The sequence below is a fragment of the Lepidochelys kempii genome, chromosome 2 (genome assembly GCF_965140285.1).
Source record: "Lepidochelys kempii isolate rLepKem1 chromosome 2, rLepKem1.hap1, whole genome shotgun sequence".
NCBI lineage: Eukaryota > Metazoa > Chordata > Testudines > Cheloniidae > Lepidochelys > Lepidochelys kempii.
The window spans coordinates 87,521,848-87,542,421 of NC_136381.1; the positions used below are offsets into that span (position 1 = coordinate 87,521,848).

At 38.5% G+C, this 20,574-nt stretch overlaps 1 protein-coding gene across 1 annotated transcript in view; it reads right to left on the minus strand.

The window, feature by feature from the left end:
• LAMA1 (laminin subunit alpha 1) overlaps positions 1–20,574 on the minus strand; it is a 155,182-nt gene that overhangs the window by 84,870 nt on the left and 49,738 nt on the right. The window contains 10 exon segments of the mRNA XM_073331559.2: positions 909–1,010; positions 3,796–3,969; positions 5,063–5,203; positions 9,939–10,099; positions 10,584–10,689; positions 11,742–11,920; positions 13,059–13,176; positions 14,455–14,544; positions 17,207–17,386; positions 19,454–19,696. Of these exon segments, the coding sequence (XP_073187660.1) occupies positions 909–1,010; positions 3,796–3,969; positions 5,063–5,203; positions 9,939–10,099; positions 10,584–10,689; positions 11,742–11,920; positions 13,059–13,176; positions 14,455–14,544; positions 17,207–17,386; positions 19,454–19,696 (1,494 nt within the window).

Here is a 20,574-nt window from a genome sequence, read left to right on the forward strand (position 1 = left end):
AAGAATGATGGGGGATGGAAAGCACGATTTATTTTAGCACTGCTGAGTAGAGCTGGTTGGAAAAATTCCAATGAACCATTTTTTCCATAAGAATTTGCTGATTTGTCAAAATCAAAGAGTTTCATGCAGATGCCTGGATTTCAGTGAAGTTCTGACAGAACCTGTGCAGGAAGCCGATGGAACACTGTCTATCAGGTTTCCTTGGCTGCCTACCTTGAGGGCTGTTGGACAGCCAAGAGCCTGGAAGCCCTGCGAGTCCCAGCTGCCGGACTTGTGGCTCCTTGGCAGCCTGGACTCCGAAGGTCCACATGGACTGCCTTGGAGTCAGGGTTGTCAGGGCTTCCAGCACCATGTGGACTGTCTCATAGCTGGAGTGCCATTCCCTTTCAGACAATTTAGAACTGTTTGGTTTCCATTCTGAATCAAAACGAAACCAAAATTTAAATATCAAAATCCTCTGCAAAACGGAATTAACTTTCCCTGCCCAGCTCCACTGCATTATGCTCTAAGATTCAGTGTGTGAGTGCCTAGAGATCTTGTGTAGGCATCTTGTTAATTATTACATAAATCTAAACCAATAAACAAATAAATCTCTTTTATAAATAAGAAAACAACCTATTTTAATTCCTGGTGTAAACAGAGCTCTGTACATGTAGTAATCACCACTTTTGCTCAGCTCCATAAATTTTATGTTAACATGTACTTATTTAAAGGTAGTCAGAGACTGAGTGCCCAGGATTAAAAATAAATGATTGGAAAGATTAGGAAGTTGAGCAATAACATTTTGTTGACCTTTAATAATTAAGGTAAAAACTGGTGTAAACATTATTTTCTTTTTTTTAATCTAGCATTGCATACCATCATTCCTCTATATTTTTGGGGAAAGCCCAGTTAAATAAAAAACTTACCGCAATGATAACATCCACATTAGATACCATATCACTGTCCACACTTTCCATTGGAATATCATAAGACACAGTGTACTTCAAGTACCCACCAAAGGCAGTGAGCTGAAATTATAAAATCCAAATCTTAAAAGAAAATTAACAGCAATCAGTGTGGGAGGATAGCTGCTGACAAGGACAACACACATGCAGCAAACTAAACAGAGGATATGGCATGTTCTTTTGATCACTTCAGCAGTGTTTACACAGAAAGGGTTTGATCCCCATCTCACAACAGTGAAAGTCACTGGAAGTGTAACGTGGCATGTCCCCATATCTACAGAAGTCTTGGATCCCTGCTGTGCAATTTGTGAAAGCTAGCAGCAGGTTCTATAGAACTGCAGTGATGCATTAAACAGTGCATTGTAAAGCCTCCAGTATGAATTCCAAAAAACATCACAAGTTCAGACTACTTTTTAGCAAATGGGCACAGTGTACTGAAGTTATTCAAACTTTTTGAAACATTCTCTCTGATAGATCTTCAGCATTCCTATTTCTTTTTTAAACAACATTTGGACCTTTTAGCCCTGATTCTGCTGTCACATACACCAGTAGAAACGGAGAATAGCCCCACTGAAGTAAATGGAGTTTCATCAGTAGAAGACTGGTGTGAGACCAGAATTTCACCAACCATTGAATTAGACAAAATGTATCTTCCAGCTAGGCACTTTTGGGTCATTATGCACAGGCACTGTGTAGTATAGCCATTTATTTCATCGCTGTATGAAGAACGTAATAAGGTCGAGGCACACAAAACCATTGTTTTAATATGGATGACTGGGTGTACTTGCCATAGTTTAATAAAATAAAATATCAAATAGATGTATGTGTCTGGTTTAATTACTTAAAAAGATATATTGTGAGAGGTTTTTTTATTTTGGTTTTTTAATAATTTATAAAAATTCCAGTTTCTGACAGAGACACTTTCAAATAGTATGTCCATAATTTGTTTCCAATTCCATTTTTTAAATATTAGTAAGGTGTTTTTTTCTGTTATTTTGTTTTTAGGTATAAAAGTGTCTTTTCAGCAACAGAGAAACTGCCTATACACAGGAAACAAGGAAACTGCCTACACACAAAATGCAGTCAAAACAGTGGGGTTTTGTTGGTTTTTCGTTTCCTCTTTCTTTAGCTTTCTTTCTTTTTCTTTGTTTCCCCATCACTGATTTATTTCAGTTTTAGAAATCTTATGTTGTTATTACAGGTGGGACTGATAGCAACATCTGTTATAAAGGTTGCCTGACACTTCCCATTATAAGACTCTGTTTTTAGTTGCTGATAATTTTGCCAAACTTTATCTGTTTAGGCAGAAATTTTACATGTTAGACATCTGCATCAGGTTGCCTTTTTTTATTTCAGTCAAAACACTTCAGCTGTTTCCAAGAATGAGGCGAGGGAAAAATATGCCATTTTGCCTACATCAGTTCTGGAGTCCTTTCATTTGAGGAGCTATAACATCCCCATGCACTGGAGCTGGGACTTGATATTTATCATGAAAATTGCAATTTTGGTCTCAATGTCTTATACCTACTCTAGTTATAAATTACCCACACAAAAAATTAGATAAAAAGTACATATTATTAAGGTTGCAAAGTCAAACACTCAAAAGTTAGGAAATGCCAGGATCAAGGTTCCCTGTGCAAACTTAATTTGGCCCCTTGTGTGTATGCAATTTTTAATTCCTATTGTCTTCACAAGACCTCTTGCATGAGTGCTTGACTTTGCAACCTTAATAACATTCTTTTAATATATTTTTGTTTGTGATTGCTTAGGTTTTTAAAAAGCAAACTGAAAAAACAGAAATTTCATCATGTGGAACCAAAATGATATTCATGATTAGGTTTGGCAAAATGTGTGTGTGTATATATATACATACATACATAAATAATTTTGACTGATAATATTGATGTTTCTTTTTAAGCATTTTTTATTTTTATAGATTTAAATTTTCACAGTTGGGTAATTGGGGGGGTCAGAGACCGTAATTATTTAATGATGGCAACAATGAGATTTTAAAAGTTAAAGCTTTATGATCATTAAAACACAAATTGTCAACATCACATGTCAAAATACACAAAGTAAAAAAATCTTAAATCGAACTATAATCAGCTCTCAAGCAGTATTTTGCTTACTGAGCCTATATGTAAATTTTGATTATTATCAATGGAAATTTTTTTCATTGGTGTGCGTGTGTACACGCGCGCAGTAAATCAACATTTACAGATAAAAATGTAATACTTCCAAATGTACACGATTCATCGGCAGGAACCTTTAGATCCACTTCACTGACCTCTAACATGTAATTTTCAATTGTTTTACATTACATGACAAAGTCTCTTTGGGAGAGGGAAGGTGGGTGAGGTAATATCTTTTACTGGACCAATTTCTGTAGGTGAAAGAGAGAAGCTTTCATGCTACACAGAGCTCTTCTCCTTCACCAACAAAGGTTAATCTAATGAAAGATGTTGTTACCTCACCCACCTTGTCTTTCTCATAACCTGGGACCATGACGGCTGCAACAACACTGCAAACAAAGTGTCTATAGAACAATTACAGATTGCATGAAATGACAAACTACAGGTGACAATGTTTATTAAACAAACATTACAATTGAAAAATAATAACGTTCCATATTAAAAAAAAATGGAGAAACTAAAAAAAAGTTGTTGAACATATTTAGGTGAATTTACTGTGTATTCAGTGTTCATTAAAGGTGAAAACTTTCTTTTCAGTATTGATAGTTTACAACTACTGTTAATGAGCTACACAGAGCTTTTTAGAGCAATACGGCAAGAAAAAAAATATGAAGAGTCTGGACTAGAAGTCAGCTTCTTTTTACTTGGGAACTTACTTTATTTCCTAAGTATGGCTCAGGTGCTGACCAGTAATAAGTGGATTTCAGTATTTTCACAGCTGCCGTGTTGTTGACACTTATTTGATGGGGTCCAGCAAACTGGCCTTGTTGGGGCTCCAACCTCTTTTCAGTGTACAGATCAGTCACCAGCCACCCAGCCATATCTGACACCTTAGAAAAAGAAGAAAGCTAAATTAATGAAGTCAGACCTACATCACTGGGTAAGTCATCACTATATGTAAAACTTCACTTGTGACAGTAATACAAATATGAAGGGCCTGATTCTGCTCTTAGCTAAAGGGGTTTCTAGCCAGTGTTAAGCCGCAGACTTCATTTGGATTGGGACAGAATTACATCAGCGTAACTGAGTGCAGAAGCAAGTTCACTGTATTAAGAGTATAAACTGAATGAACAAATGATAATACTTTTCACTGATGTAGCACCTTGCATTCAAAGATCTCATTAACACTTGACAAGTACTGCACCCACAGTTAAATACAGGTCCATTTCCCCCATTTTACAAACAGATAGCTGAGGTACCAAAAGCTACTTGTCCAAGGACACAGAGGAAGAGTCAGGAATAGGAACCAGTTCTACTGAGGGGAAGAGTTATACACACACATTAGAATTTCGGTCAGTAGAAAGACAGAGAGATGTGGAGAGAGTTAAAAAGAATATGATGTATTTTCTTCTACTGTTTTTTTAGTACACAAAACTTTTGGTGCTAGATTTTGACTAATCCTGCAAACTACGCAAGGGATGAAGGTGGGGAAAAGAGTGCCCAAGGAAGTTGTTCCTCTCGTTGCACTTCTGCACGGGAGCTAGTGGCATTTATAGTCCTTTTATTCCCTTAGCAAAAAGACTGCATGAGACTGACATCTGCAGTTGCAGTAGGCTCCAATCAGCAGGAGTGTCAGGGCATGGTTTTGGCTCCCCTCTTCACCGCCCGGACAAGCTTTTCCACTGCAAGGAGAGTGAACACTGCTCTCTTTCAAAGGGTGTAGCAGGCACTACAATAGCCAGTAGTTCCAAAAGCACTGGGATTGAGTAGGGTATAATGACTCCAGCAGCTCCAATGGGGGCTGGGCTCCTTTATAGTCAGCAGACCTCAGGATTGTGATTTTACAGCCACAGTCCAGTCCTCTGTGTGGATTCCAGAATTTTCAGTGAGATGGGCTGTATGTTAAGAGGAAATCAGAAACACATTTCTGCAACTGCCTGAGGGAATCTTATGGAACATTAGGTCACCGTCATAGTAGTCTACCTGACTGATGGGCCATGCAAGGCTGTCACAGACATCAGAAACCCCAAAGCAGAAGCACTCCGTACAGCCCTGAGGATTCCTTTCTTGCAAATTGTAGAATCCTGGTTTGCAGCGGTCACAGTTTTCGCCGTCTACATTTTCCTGTGAATAACATTTGTTTTATATCAGCACTACATTGGTAGTAAATATTGTAGATTAGATGGAATTTAGGTATAACAGCATTCAGGAAGATATAAAACAAAGCAGACTTCAGCACACTAGGCATATGTTGAATAAGTCTCACTGAGCTTAAAACGAGAGCTGGTCAGAAAAATTCCAACAAAACACTGTTTTGCTGGAATTTCCTGATTTATCTAAATCAAAACATTCCACACAGATGATTCAATTTCAGCTAAGTTGCGAGAGAACCCAGACAGGTTTTGAAATCTCCCCACCAGCTCACCCATCTGGCTCCTTGGAAGTCCAGGTTTCCAGGGTTTGAGCCTCCAGGCAGCCCACCAGGTAGACTGCCCTTGAGTCGGGAACCCCAGGGCTTTCAGGAGCCATGGTTCCAGGAAAGCACACCGCATGGACTGCCCCAGAGCCAGGATCCATCCCACCATTGCCAAATTTCATGTGCTAAATAAACATCCCGACTTTCACAATAAGTCAAAAATCAAGCTAATCACATTTCAAAACAAGGCCAAAACAAGCCAATCCCTAAGAACCTCAACACTCTATGTGACTAGATCCCCCCGCCCTCCCCAGCATGCAGTCTGTGACTGTGGTAGGCCCGCTGTGCAACCCTGACTCTCTCCACCCCTTGCCCCTGCTTGCCCCTTGCCCCTGCTTGCCAGGAGCCTATCAAAAAAAAAGAAGCAACAAGCTACACGCCAACCAAGCAACAAGCTACCAGCCAAAAACTAGCCAATAAGCAATTCACAAGCCGATTAAGCCAAAACAAGCCCAATTTCTATGTCTTTTCCGCTGGTTTGGAATGTCTGCTTCATCCTCTTTTTTACAGAATTTTAGACATTTCGGTTTACATTCTGAATCAGAATGAAACCAAATTTTAGACGAAATAGAGTATCTCTGTCCAGTTCTACTTAAAACATCTGGAGCAGTCGGGATTTGAAATAATCAGCATAGAATTCATTCGGTATTCAGTCAGGAAATGCAGTGTAATTGAATTTTGGCATTACTGATGTAGGAAAAGAAATATGGTATGTATGGTATGAGAATGAGCATCTCACACCTGCAGCACAGGATTTGGGGCCTGATCCAGAGCCCAGTGAAGTCAATGGAAAGACTCCCACAGACGTCAGTGGACTTTGGATAAGGCCCAAAGATTTACAAAGTCGGACCATACTATGCACAAGCTATAAAAAGGTTGTGATTTTGGGCCACAGTAGAAAAAGCCAGTTTAAAACAAGAACTTTTTCAGTACCATAGCAACAGCACTGAACCTTACAAGACATCTGGGGTATTGCACTGATAATTGCAAGTGTTGACACATTGGGCCGGGTACTCAGCTGCCTAAAGAAATCCTTGGGTACAGTGTTCCCTCTAATTTTTCCCACAGATGTGCGGAATGACACATCACCTCCATATTGGTTCACATAAAATTCATGTGGCGGGGTGAGCCGAGGAGTTTGGAGTGCGGGAGGGGGCTCAGGGATGAGACAGAGGGTTGGGATGCGGGGGGGAGTGGAGGGGTGAGGGCTCCAGCTGGGGGTGTGGGCTCGGGGCTGGGGCCAGGGATGAGGGGTTTGGGGTGAAGGTTGCCCCAGGGCTACAACCAGGAGAGAGGACTCTCCCCAGCTCTCTCTCCCCACAGCAGCACCTGGGCTAGGGGGGAGAGGAGCCACTCCCTGCCGCGGCAGATCCAGGGCTGGGGCTTCAGGATAGGCACCTCTCCCCTGACAGGTCCGGGCCAGGGCTGGGCTGGGGCCAGGGCGCCTCTCCCCCAGCCACAGCAAGTCCTGGGCTGTGGGAGAGGCATCTCTCCTGCTGCAGCCTTAAGCAGCGCTTAATAGGCTGCTACGCAGCCACGCAGCTTAGAGGGAACTTAGCTTGAGTGGTGTAGAGCTGCCAGAGTTGCTTATACATAAGCTCTCCTCACAGCATAGGTGGTGCAGCTATGGCAAAAGGTCTATTTGTCAGGGCACCCCTATATCTCAATGATCCCCAGGCACCGGAACTGCCCTTTGGAGAATCATTTAAATATCTGCATTGATATGTTGGCAGTTAGCATAAAGTAGAGCAGCCCTGAGACTGATTGATTATACCATTGATTATCCCAGCAGTCACACCACTCCAGGACCCAGGTAGCATACAGCTGCCTTACAGCTACCTTAGCACACCACTTTCTCAACATGCAGCACATGTAGTTTAGTCAAAGCTCAAGAACTGGATCTGGGCTTTTATTTCTACTGTTTGCACAGACTTGTCATATGAAAAAGTCATTTTTATACATCCTACTGATGGAAACATGCTTCCAATAGTGAAAATATGGAAGATTCTTGTTCGCATTCTTCTCCCTTCACTCCCTACTATTTGTCAAGGAAGACGACTGCAGTAAATCCAGTTTGATATGCATGAGGTGTCATATACACAGATACTGGTATACTGTAAACTAGGATATAGCTTTGAAAGTGAAATCCTACTTGATTTTATATTAAATATTTTTATTTTAATTCCTTAATGTATTCCTATTGTATTTGTGGAACAGAGGACCCATTTTCCTCCCTTCAACTAAATTCCTATAGACCCTAAAAAAACACTGCTGAGCAATTTATTCACCATAGACAGACAATTTTTGTTGAAGAAACAAATAAAGAGTATTAAGTAACTCTGCCCTCAGCTACGCTAGTTAAATCCAGATTAACTCCATTTCTGTCAGTGGAGTCACTCCTGATTCCAGAATTACCATGGTATAACTGAGAACAGAATATGACCCTTTGTAGTCGGTATTTAGTCACTCACAACCCTCAGCAAAATGCCTGAGCCTCCTGTTGGCCAGATCACCACCTGTAAATTCCCATGGATATGAATTAGTTGTGTGAAGTTTTCATAACAAACATTCTAAAAAGGCATGCTGCATGCTTTTGTTACTAACCTATGCCACTGCTGAGTTTTGCAAACCTTAGGAAAACCCAGGGTGATTTTCAGGCCATTACTTTGATCCAAATGTGCAACTACCTTCTTACTGTCTGTAAAATTGCCAAACCCAAGTGCTGAAAAATCATGAGACTGGCTTCAAAATCATGATTTTTTTTGTACAAAATAATAAATTCTGGTTTTTACATTGGGTTTCCATCTGGTTTCTGAGTCTTTTGGGTACATTTGGGTCACATTTTCAAGTTTTTCTCTATAAGCACGAGGGCTAGACATTTTGTTTTTTAAAATGAAAGCTGTGATACTTATCTATTTACATGACTCCAAGAGCTGGGCTGTCAAGAAAAATACAAAATATCACAAAGCTCCTGCTAAAACTGGAGGAGTTTGTCAATACTGTGTTTTCAGTCTCCGGGGAGTTAGAATGCAGTGGCCCTCCTCATCTCTACTTGTTTTCTGGGGCAGAAAACTCGTTCCTCTCACCCAGTTCTGGACCCCTGCTACTCCCAGTGCCCTTTGGCTAGTTGTCTGCTGCTCTCAGTGATCTAACTTTCTGAAGGCCACATGTTAAGTCCATTCCACCAATGCACAGAAAACACACCTGATTCTTGTCCAAATTTGAACCAGTTGACTTCATTGACTACATATGTTTTACTTCTGATTTATACCAGAGTAAAGCAGCCATTAGTGTTTCTTATTTAACTTGGCCACTAAAGCTGCTTCCTATTTGCAATCTGACTTTCTGTTTGTTCATGTGTTCAATGTTTTAGATCAGATAAATTATGCAAGAGGTCAGAGCAGCTTTACAAAAATTGTCATGTCAACCACTGTTTTGTTGTTTGCTTGTTTTTTGGCTAGTGTCATACCTGGCCAAAAGAAACAATTTGCTACCTTTGCTTGCTGAAAATTAAGTGTAACGTCTTCAAATATAAAAACTTTCACATCAAAGTTTTGCAGAAACCACATGTGCATGAAATTTAATGGGAAGTTACATTCACTGATATTACAAATTTGCATTTGCCCAAGAAAATAGTCTGCAAACCAGGTCTCTAATTTTTAAACATCATTTTACAGTTTATGTTTTGTAATTAAATAATTAAAATAAAATTAGTTTTTAGGTATAGGTCTCAATTTAATTTTTCAGAACTATTACAATTTTTTTTCAAATATATAGAAATACATAGTATAAATTAAATGTTTTCAATATATCCTTTAACTGCTCAATAAGAATGATAGGTTTCAGAGTAGCAGCCGTGTTAGTCTATATCCGCAAAAGGAAAAGGAGGACTTGTGGCACCTTAGAGACTAACAAATTTATTTGAGCATAAGCTTTCGTGAGCTACAGCATCCAATGAAGTGAGCTGTAGCCCATGAAAGCCTACGCTCAAATAAATTTGTTAGTCTCTAAAGTGCTACAAGTCCTCCTTTTCTTTTTAATAAGAATGATGTACTTTAAAGACCACCACCAACCTATCCACAAAACACACACACGTTGTTCTTATGCAGTCTGGCATTTGCTTTTATATGGAACTTTCTATCTGGAATATACAGAGTCATGCTACACAGCTTATCACAGCTTCTCTACGATAACAGAAATATGCTGCTAATTCTCATTCGAATCTCTGTCAGAAGGACAATGTTTAAATCGCAGTTACTTGCTATGAAAGTATGACATAATATACGACAAAAGTATGAAGTAATTTCCTTTATTAAAACTGCACTTACAAACCCAGCTACCGATTTCACAGTAAATCAAAGTGAGACTCAGCAGGTCACTTACCTTGCAAAGACAAGGTTCTGTGCAAGGGTCATCGCTAATGCTTCCAACCAGGCTGCAGTTACAGTGCACACAGCTTGGGTAGCCCTTGTAGCCAAATGCACAGCGATCACATTTTTCTCCTGTGTAACCTTCTTTGCATTGACACTGACCTGGCTGAGTCCCTTGAAATATAAAAATGATAATGAAAAAAAAAGAAGGATTAATAGAAAACTGGGGGTGAAATATGGAATAGTGGGAGAAGCAATGTAACTGTCTCTTTTATCAAGCTATACAGCTCTAGTCACATTTTGCACAGATAGCTGGGATATTACCAACCCCGTACATATTTTTTTCGTGTTAGAGTACTAGACCCACAGAACCTCTGCCAGGAAAAAAATCCACTGTATCAATTCACTGTTTGAACTAATATATGTAACAGTATTAGGCTCCAATCCTGTAACTTGTTATTAATGAGCAGAGGCCTCTACCCATGCACAAGAAGTTGCAGGATCAAGGCATCTTATACTCCTGTAGCATGTTTTATTTCCTGTCTTCCCTCCCTTTTTGGGTATTTACTGGCATTTTAATGTGATACCTTAACAGCACAATGTTTCCTCACCCTTGGGCACCTGAAGTTTACAGAAAAAGCATTTCATTGTCCCTTACCATGCTGAAGATCAGAATGATCATCATCCTTAATGCAGTCAGAACTCAGAGACCCAAATGGGTCACAGTCACAAGGATGGCAAGGGTTATCTTCATAGGGAGAAATCTGAAACAAATGGTACATTTTAACTGTCATATTTGTAAACTAATTAGTGGAAATAGTAAACATTCATCACTGTTTCTTGCCACTGAAACTAAACTAAAGCTTCATATAACAATGAGATTTTCTCTTTAATGGAGGTTAAATTTCTCTTTGAGAGCCATCCCCTTGCTTCAAGGTGGCTCAGGGCCAGACTAAGGCAATCTGGAACCATAAGCACACAAGTCATTTACTGGCTAAGAATCAGACTTAAGCCGGTATCTCTTCAATGCTCTTTAGAATAAGGAAGCAGGGGTACATGCAACATGAGACGTACTTCTCTCTGTGAAGGACTGTGCCTACTACCTAACTATACTTGAACTATACATGGCCTCCACTCACACCTGTGCTTGAGAACATAGACCTGAGCTCCCTAATGTGCCCCGTGGATGAACTTGCTGAATCAATGCCTTATCTGGAAAACAGAAAATTCCATACTGAGAAGAGTAAATGTCCTTGCTACAGGAGGTTACTCACTTGGCCACAGTACGTCCAGACGTAAGGAAACCTACCTAGATTGCTGGAAGTAAAACAAAATTAATTTTCTAGTGATGTTTATCCTTTTTAGCCAGATTGTAACAAATGTATCTATGTATCTGATGAATGAGGGCAGGGACAGAATTTCTACTTTAATACAACTGACTGGAAAGTCACTATAAGATATAAGATGTAGATGGGCCCAAAAAGAGCATATGCTATACATACTTACTAAATGAAATATTGAGAAGAATACTGTTTATTGCAATAGCTCATCACTTCTACAAGAATCACATATGACTATAAGAGTTATCTTTAATTACAAAGGAATTGGGACTATCCTTTCAACATGCTAGAGAATCAGCCTAAATTTACTCGGAAACTGCAAGACTGGTATCTGAGCTACGAAGTTAAGACTTTACAATTTTTAGTCACACTCTAAGTGTGGAAATTAAATTTAATAACATTCAATGGATTGAAATACGCATATGACGACATTTATTATTAATCAAAGCAATCAGCTGTAGTTTGAGAAATCTTACTTTATATGGCCGATAGTATCCATCAGCACAGATCTCACAGTTGATTCCAGTAGTGTGTTGAGTGCAGTTTATACAGACTCCACCTCCTATGAACTGTCCATGAATATTTATGCTCCTATTCTGATCTGCCACACCCTGGTTATAATAACAATCTTCTGCCTTGTTATGACAGTTGCACTCTAAAAAGAAATTGCAAAGAAATACATTTTTATTTACATTTTCTAACAGTTACAGCACATCCAAAATAAAAAGAGTAAAAAATACAAGTAGAACAGTAAAGCAATCCATGTCAGATGCTTTGCCTTGGCTGTGCTGTACAAAAACAGTAATACCCATTTATCTCATTCCTGGCCAGGTAACTTTTAAAACAATCACAGTGTTAGCAACATTTTTTTTTAATGGTGTTCTGTAGCTCACGTTAACCCAACCTTATCACCCCTCAGTGACATGTGTAATTACTAGTAAGTGTTCTTACATCTTTAGCATTCTACTTTACTGAAGACTATCAGCTTAATTCCTCTCCTCACTTATACCAGTGACTAATGCCACTGAAGTCACTAGAGCTACACCAGTGTAAAACATATTTAAGTGAGAGGAGACTTGGGCCTGTATACTAATAAAATATTCTACATCTCTAAATGCAGTTAGTCTCTAAAGGTTCTACTAGCCGGGCTGCTTCAACTGGAAAATGAACTATGCCTAATAGGCTCCTAAATGTCTGTGGCTTGCTCCAGGCATTAAAGATGTGAAGTAAGAAAATGTGGCTAACAAATCTTAGCAATGTGTGCCAATAGGCAACTATTGGGAGAGCCTATGCCATTTTATCAGACATTCAGCATAGTTTGCAATTTATTGGCCATTTAGATTGCTTTTTCAGAGTCTTCATGTTGTAAGAATGACTATGTTTAACTAAGACTGAATTAGGAATGTAACAATATTTAAGCAACAAGCAGCAGCCATAATTACCAATGTGAAAGTGTTAAATTTCATTGTAGCACAGTCAAACACTAAGTCTCTTCTGTCTGATCATCTACGAATGTCATTTCCGCAGCCTCAACATTATTATTGATCTATCGTATCTAATAAAATATTATTATTTCAAAGGAAATCCAAATTATTATCATCTTATGATTTTTGACCATACCTTCCACTTCTAGTGTGTGGTTTGTTTGTTTTTTCACTTTAAGAAAACTACTATTTCTAGTACCTGATCTAGTCATTCCATTGATTTCAGTGGGAACTGGATTAGGTCCTTATTGAACAAAACTGTCAACATTTACGGACCCATTAAGCACCCCAACTTTTGTAACTACTTACTCTCACATTTGTTGCCAGCAGAAATAGTTCCTGGTCTCCATTGATTTTGATGGTAACCAGGGCAACACTCATTACAGCTCTCTCCGCATGTATTATGTTCACACTGGCATTGCAGTTTCTAAAAAAGAAATTGTAGAAATTAAAAAAATAGGCCATTTACCAAGGTCCTGAAAACTCAACCGAGTGACTAATATCAAATCTACTCTACCACAGAATTTTAAATACCACAACTGTTTTGCAATTTTATAGACATGCTAGAACCCAGTCCGGCTACCTTTATTGATGTGAGAGGCCCTTCCTCAGGTATTTATCCTATCGGAGCAAGTCCTATCACTCTGCCATGTGAGAGCTGCAGGATCATGTCTTTAGTGCCTTTGCTACACTCAAAAGCATTGTTTAAATTTAGGCTCTAAGACAAAAAGAGTTCACTTCCAAACAAAGTGCATTACCTGAGAACAGTAAGTTTAGATAGCGAAGGGAAGAAAATTACAGCACGTAGACAGAATGAAGAATAAAAGAACATATTATAGGCCTGAATTTACAGCCCTTTACTCAGAGGAGTAGTTCTACAGAGTTCAGCATGAGTAAAGATTGCAAAACTTGGCCTGTAGCATATATATATATATATATATATATATATATAGCTTTACTCAAAGGAACCTTAAGATTAAATATGAAGTAATATTATCAGTGAACATTTTCTCTGTTGAAATTCCATATATGTGATTATCCAGCTGTATCAAAAAGTGAGCGGAAGAAGAGGACAAAAGGGAAAACATCTATATCTGCACTTATGATATTAACACCAATTCAAATTTTCTGTAGAAAATATGAAACAAGAGAACTGTGCTGGAGGGCAATTCTGCCCCTCATTTGTTCAAAAGTTATTAACTGGAGTGTCCTTCCCCATATGTACCTGAGGCTGGATTCTGTAAGTGTTCCTTTCATTGAACTCCCACTGAAGTCAATGAGAGTTCCACCCACAAAGTATTTAAAGGATCAAACATTAAGGGTTCAATCCTGCAAAGATTTAACCTGCGTAATTTTACTCATGTGAGTATTCCCATCAAAATCATGAGACTACTTACATGTGTAAAGTGCATAAGTATTTGCAGGATCAAGCTTTTAGGCCTCATTTCTGCAAGGTACTTAAGTGTGTGCCTAACTTTAATCAGACTATTACTCCCATTGATGTCAATCGGACAATTCACGGCTTTAAGTGAGGGCATGCTTAAAGTTAGGAACCTGCTTTAAATACCTGCTGAATCGAGGCCAGAATTTATATATGTTCCCTTCGATTTTCCCCACAATATCTTTCTCTCTCTCTCTCTGTGCAAAGAACTAAACTTTTTATTCAAAAGACTGTTTTGTGAAAATAAAAATAATTAAAGCATACCTTTGTGGTTTCATCCAGTGGGCAGCTTCGAGCATGGCCATAGCAAATACACATGCCACCAACAGAGATATCCTTTATTGAATAGTAATACTGGACAAAAATAAGTTTGAAAAGGAAGTGAGTTGGAAACATTTCAGGTTTCTCTTAAATTCTAAAGGACAATAAAATATCAATATTGTATTGATCTGAGAACAGATATGTTCCAAACAATTTGACATTGGATATCTGAAACCTGGGCAAGCTTGCCATTTTGCAAATTTTTAGATCTTTTTCCCTGTAGTCTTTATTAAATTAAGAGACAAATTCTAATTATGGATAAGCATGCACAACTCCTTGATTTCAATGGTTCTTTGCACTTGTGCCTTAGCCAGAATATGACTTCAAAAATCCACTTTTGCCATGAGGGATGTCAGATGACCTAACAGAATGTTTTCTGGGTAGCAACATAACAACCTGTAGACTTGAATTTTAATTTAATTTAAATCCTGGCATTGTATGTTCTCAAAACTGGGGATTCCCAACTTTCATTCAAAACCTACTCATGAACTTCCCTCACACAAGCTCTGAGCTGCTAGTTTTGATGTACTGTATTGCTCTGCTCAAATGTTTAGCTTAAGGAACAGTAGGACAGCGAAGTACCAGATGCTGTGTGTGATGATGTGTATAAGCCCCATGTATCTGGACAGCAGGGAAGGAATTAATTTTCAGAACAAGAAAGAGGCAGGATATGATGCAGCTGGGTTCAATTACAGCTTCAGTGTAAGCACGTTTGGCAGGCACTTCACAGGGATTGTGAATAAGGTCTTTCCAAGAGTTCTGGGGAAAGGGTTCAAGACACTCAAGTCTAAGGCCCCTAGAGGCTGCTGGGACAGACGCAGTAGGTGCTCTGTGTGTACAGACCAGTTTACTGACAGGTTTTTTTGATTCTCTGAAAGGAGCTGGAGCAAGCTAGCTCCTTTTCTTCTTTCTTTCTTTGGTCTGATCTGCAGAAAGGCCTCAGTGACTTCAGTTGAACAGAGACTCCTTACACTATAAGGGGACAGTATACCTCTATAGTCTATTGCCTAAATACCAACGCTAGGAGCCTGGGTAATAAACAAGAGGAATTGGAATTGCTCATTTATTATCTTAAATTCGATCTAATTGGTATTACTGAAATCTGATGAGATGATTCACACAATTGGTATGTTAAAATCAATGGTTGTAACTGTTTAGGGAGTATTGAGTGAGCAAAAGGCGGGGGCTTTTAGTCAAAAATAGCATTACCTGTTTCTGAGTCACTGATCACTCAAAAAAAATAATGTTGAATGAGTATGGATCAATATCTTAACAGCTAAAGCGCAAAGATATTAGGTGGTATCTGCTAAAGACCACCAAATCATACTTGGGAACGGGATGACCGCTCCTTATGCGCCTATTTATAATGTGTAGGGGAAAAAGAGTATGAGATCATAGCAGACTTCATCTGGAGTGACATATGCTGGAGGTCTCAAGCTGCGAGTACTAAACACCCTGGGAATTTCTAAACATTATAAATGACAATTTCCTAACTCAGAAAGTATTGCAGCCAACATGGTGGAATGCTCTGTTAGACCTTGTCCTAAGATAAAGAGGAACAGAACTAAAAATTAGTGGCACTGCCTTTTCTCTCGCTACAACCTGTGGGATTGTAGCTTTTTGGGCATCTAATAAAGTGTTCTTAAATGGTTCTCAATTATCATTCACATTTTCCTGATTAAATTCTTCTTCCCAGCTTGACTCATAATTGTTTTCACCTTTGTGAAATTGGCCCCATTAAAGCACCAAGTATATGTATTACTGGTCTAGACTTGATTCTGTTTGCACAGTACAAATGTTTATTGGAGATACTCTCCACATTCCCCTCCCCTCAACAGATGAGGCCCTCCATGCTGTATAGTCACACAAACAATCAAAAGACTTTAGCAAGTGAATACATTAAATCATTGATGTTTTACCCAATGTGTCATGGTCAAATAAAGAAGGGGAACAAACAACTAAATTATAAAGAAGAAAGGGACTCACTAGTTAATTTGTATACTACTGCATCCAGTTAAACTTCACAGGCAGCGTGCCCTAGTCAGTGAACTTACTCTTGGCTGCGTCCCTGACTCCCTGTGAGGTCTTGAGCAAGTCACTTCAACCTCTTTGTGTCTCAGGGAAGTGTAAAATAGGGATGTTGTGAGGATCAGATAATATTTCCAAGTTCTATATAAATGGTATATATTAATATTAATAAATACCCTTGGGCTTAAAGACAAGTTGGCAAAAGGATCCATCCACTAGACAGCACTGTAATTCACACCGGGTTCTGTTTTCTAGTAATATATTTCATGTATCAACACATTAGCAACTGAAATACTTAATACACCAAAAATTACTGTACACTAACATGAAATGTAACTCATATATTTACTTTTTGCCTAAAGTGACATTTTCATCAAATAAATCACATATTTACCTTTGCTGATGAAATGTTAGCAATGCTACCTCATGGTTAGTAGCTAAATGGCAATTCATCTGAAGGAAAAAAACAGCTTTGAAAAATCTTTCTTGGGAATAGCTGTCCCCTGCAGGCAATGTAGTAACATTACAGAGAAGGCAACGTTTACTTAACAACCTCATGAAATCTTACTTATCGTGAATGTTGAGGTTCAAGTCCTTCATCAAGACGGACAGTATTTAGCCTTTACTGTCCGGTGTGGTGAACCATAGATACAAAAGATCAGCTTACCCTTCTGGTAACAATGGGATCAAGGTCTTTAGGATCATGGTGGCTAAGAGTCATGAGGTCAGCATTAAGGGTTCTAATACGTTGCAGGCGAAGACGGATGTATCGTGCAGAGGTAAATTCCAACAGCGTTTGCGAAGGATCATCAGCACTAGGTCTACCATTGATCAATGAAGTGTGAATCTAGAGAGAGGGACTGACTTCACTATATGCTTAATTATAACCCAGTTATGATAAAAAAAAAAAACATCTTTCTGTCAAGACTTAAAAACCCACAAACAAAATGGGGTTATTGGGTACAATGTATCAGAGATATCAAATCAATTCTGCATACTGTTCGCAATTTCAGTATTAATAATATTAACTGCCTGATTTATGAGTCACATCCTCCTGGAACCACCATTCCCAGAATCCAATGTCTATAGGGCACTTTTGGTGGGACTTCTGCAGGGTCAAAAGAAAGGGGTGGGAGAAGGAGCATGCTGAAGATCATTCCTTGCCTTCTATGCACTAGTCTGGATCTACTAGATCTGGGACCCTTCTGCTCACAGATGTGGAAGACACTCTGACAATGAGAAAGGAGTACAGAATTTATCCCTCACAGAATGTCTCTTGTGCAATTTGTAAAGATTTATATGGTAAGATGTAAAACTAGCTGTTCACTTTTTCATAACTAATTTGGTTTATTAGCTGTGTTCTCTTTATATGTATATTTCCTCATACACAGAGGTTTTTTCTCCTATATTTTCTCTTTTAGTTATATTTTTAGTTTTGTCTAATGCAGCAAAAAATGTTTCAACAGAAAAATTTTTTTAAAAAAATATTAATTCTGTAATAAGGGAATATATGGGCTTTCTGATAACCTAGCCCACCAATTAAAGTTTCTCGGTGTGTCCAGAGTAACAGCCGTGTTAGTCTGTATTCGCAAAAAGAAAAGGAGTACTTGTGGCACCTTAGAGACTAACCAATTTATTTGAGCATAAGCTTTCAAGAGCTACACGAAAGCTTATGCTCAAATAAATTGGTTAGTCTCTAAGGTGCCACAAGTACTCCTTACACGAAAGCTTATGCTCAAATAAATTGCTTAGTCTCTAAGGTGCCACAAGTACTCCTTTTCTTTTTGCGAATACAGACTAACACGGCTGTTACTCTGGACACACCGAGAAACTTTAATTGGTGGGCTAGGTCATCAGAAAGCCCATATATTCCCTTATTACAGAAGTAATATTTTTTTAAAATATTATTTAATTTTTTTTTTCTGTTGAAACATTTTTTGCTGCATTAGACAAAACTAAATTGGTTAGTCTCTAAGATGCCACAAGTACTCCTTTTCTTTTTTCGGTGTGTCCAGTTTCACCCATTCTGGACAGCCCTATGATAAATACTTGATTCAAATATGCTTGACTTAAAATCACCCAAGGCTCATCAGGTTTTCTTTCACTGTGGGGGCCAAAACTGGGATTTCAAATGTGAAAAAGGCAATGTTTGTAAAACTTCAATCCTTAATTGTGCGTACTCCAATTTTATTTTAATCTAGAAGATTAGAAGAGAATTTACTGGTTTCTACTAAACAAAGGGTTATTAGCAACCTCCATAGGCCAAGACTGGGTTTATTACCACATAAGGAGGACTTGTCACAATAGACTAACCACCGATTTTAATGCATCATTTCATTATGTTGCTGCCTCTCTGAAATAAATTACATAAGTACCATGAATAGTCTTGGTTAAAGAAAGAACAATCAACAGTGAGCCTGCACAATGCACAGCTCTTTTAATTATGCTCTGTCCCTGAAACAATGCCAGGGCTTGTTTTCCAATTCCAGCTGTGCAGAGCAGAGCATTTCAGACAGCATTTGCAGCTTTATCTTACAAAACCAGGTGCTCCTAAATAAGAGATGTTCTTTTTTAAATTAAACACCTGGATGTACATAAAGTCTCTATGCTTTATTCTTTCAAGATAAAGTACCTAATTCACAATTAGTAGCCATAATCAAATTATGTGAAGAGAGACATCAAAGAGTTTATAACTAGAATACGCAGAGCCAAAGATATTTTTTCCTCACATTGTTTTAAGTTGTTATATTGGTAAATGAAACAGAGATACTATCATTAAAGGCATCATAACAATCCAAAGCATCTGACAATGTTGGAAGGCATAAATTGTGCAACTGTAATTTAAAATTTCTGAAACTTGCAATTAGTCCTCATTCATGCTCACAAATGACAAGTGCAAAAACAGACAGCATACCTCTCCATGTTCTAATGGAACTAGCCTGGAATAATAAGAGGTGCAGATCACTTCGTCATCTCTCTTGTAAGTAGGAGGCCCAAGTCTTGGTGTTACATTATAACGAGTTAAGCACTCTGTGTCACTAATTGCATAATACTGCCATGGTTTGAACTCCGTGCCATCCACTGAACGTTCCAAAATCCAGTTTCCAGGTCGGGGAGCATTAGCAGCTTTGATTATGACATATGCAACTTGAAAGATCTAAACAAAATTCAAGCAGAAACTTTTAACACTTGATACTACCATAAAAAATAAGCACCAAGTGGTCAATTTGGTTGTGAAATGAACATTTTAAGAAGTTTATGTATTTTGCCTGGGAATTCAGTAACATTTGCTAGGAGCAACTTTGAATAAAGCTTTCAGTACAAATATTTGACAAAAATCAACACAATTTGTCATTGGTTTTACGAGAAGTGCGAATCACTTTGTTGCAAAATTCTAATATCTGACCCATGCAGAAAGTGACCAGATATATTTATTGCATCATTTTATGATACTGAGTTGAAATATTTTTTTGATCCATAGTAGCTCAGGAATAGCTGGATATGTTTCTCACAGCTTTGGTGGCATCCACTCTCTACAGTGAATTTTTCTGAGCATATGCAGATGGGACACCATTATTTTAAATTTGTCTGGTGACATTAATCCACTCAGTAAAAAGTGTTTACACTCTGTTCAGTTTTTAAAGCCCTGTATGGAAGCTCTTCTGTGCATTTCCTCCCAAATATTTTCATCCTATGGTGCATCTGCAGATATATTACAGTAGATGTGAAGTCATTTATGCAATATCCTTATCTAAACAGAAGCACTGAAAGGTAAATAAATAAGATTGTAAAGTACAAGATGAGCAATACACATATGGCATCATGCCCCTACTCAGACTAAGAATGGCAAATCGTTATAGATTTTGCATCTTAGTTTGAACTATTTCTTACGGGTTTATACTCAAAGCCAGATCCTCAGATGCACTACAGCAGCATTCAGCACACTTGAGAGAAAGGAAGGGAAGGGGAGAGGCGGCTTTTTATACCACCTTTCCAGCCCTCAATCCTGTGGACTGCCAGGAGCCAAACCAGTCC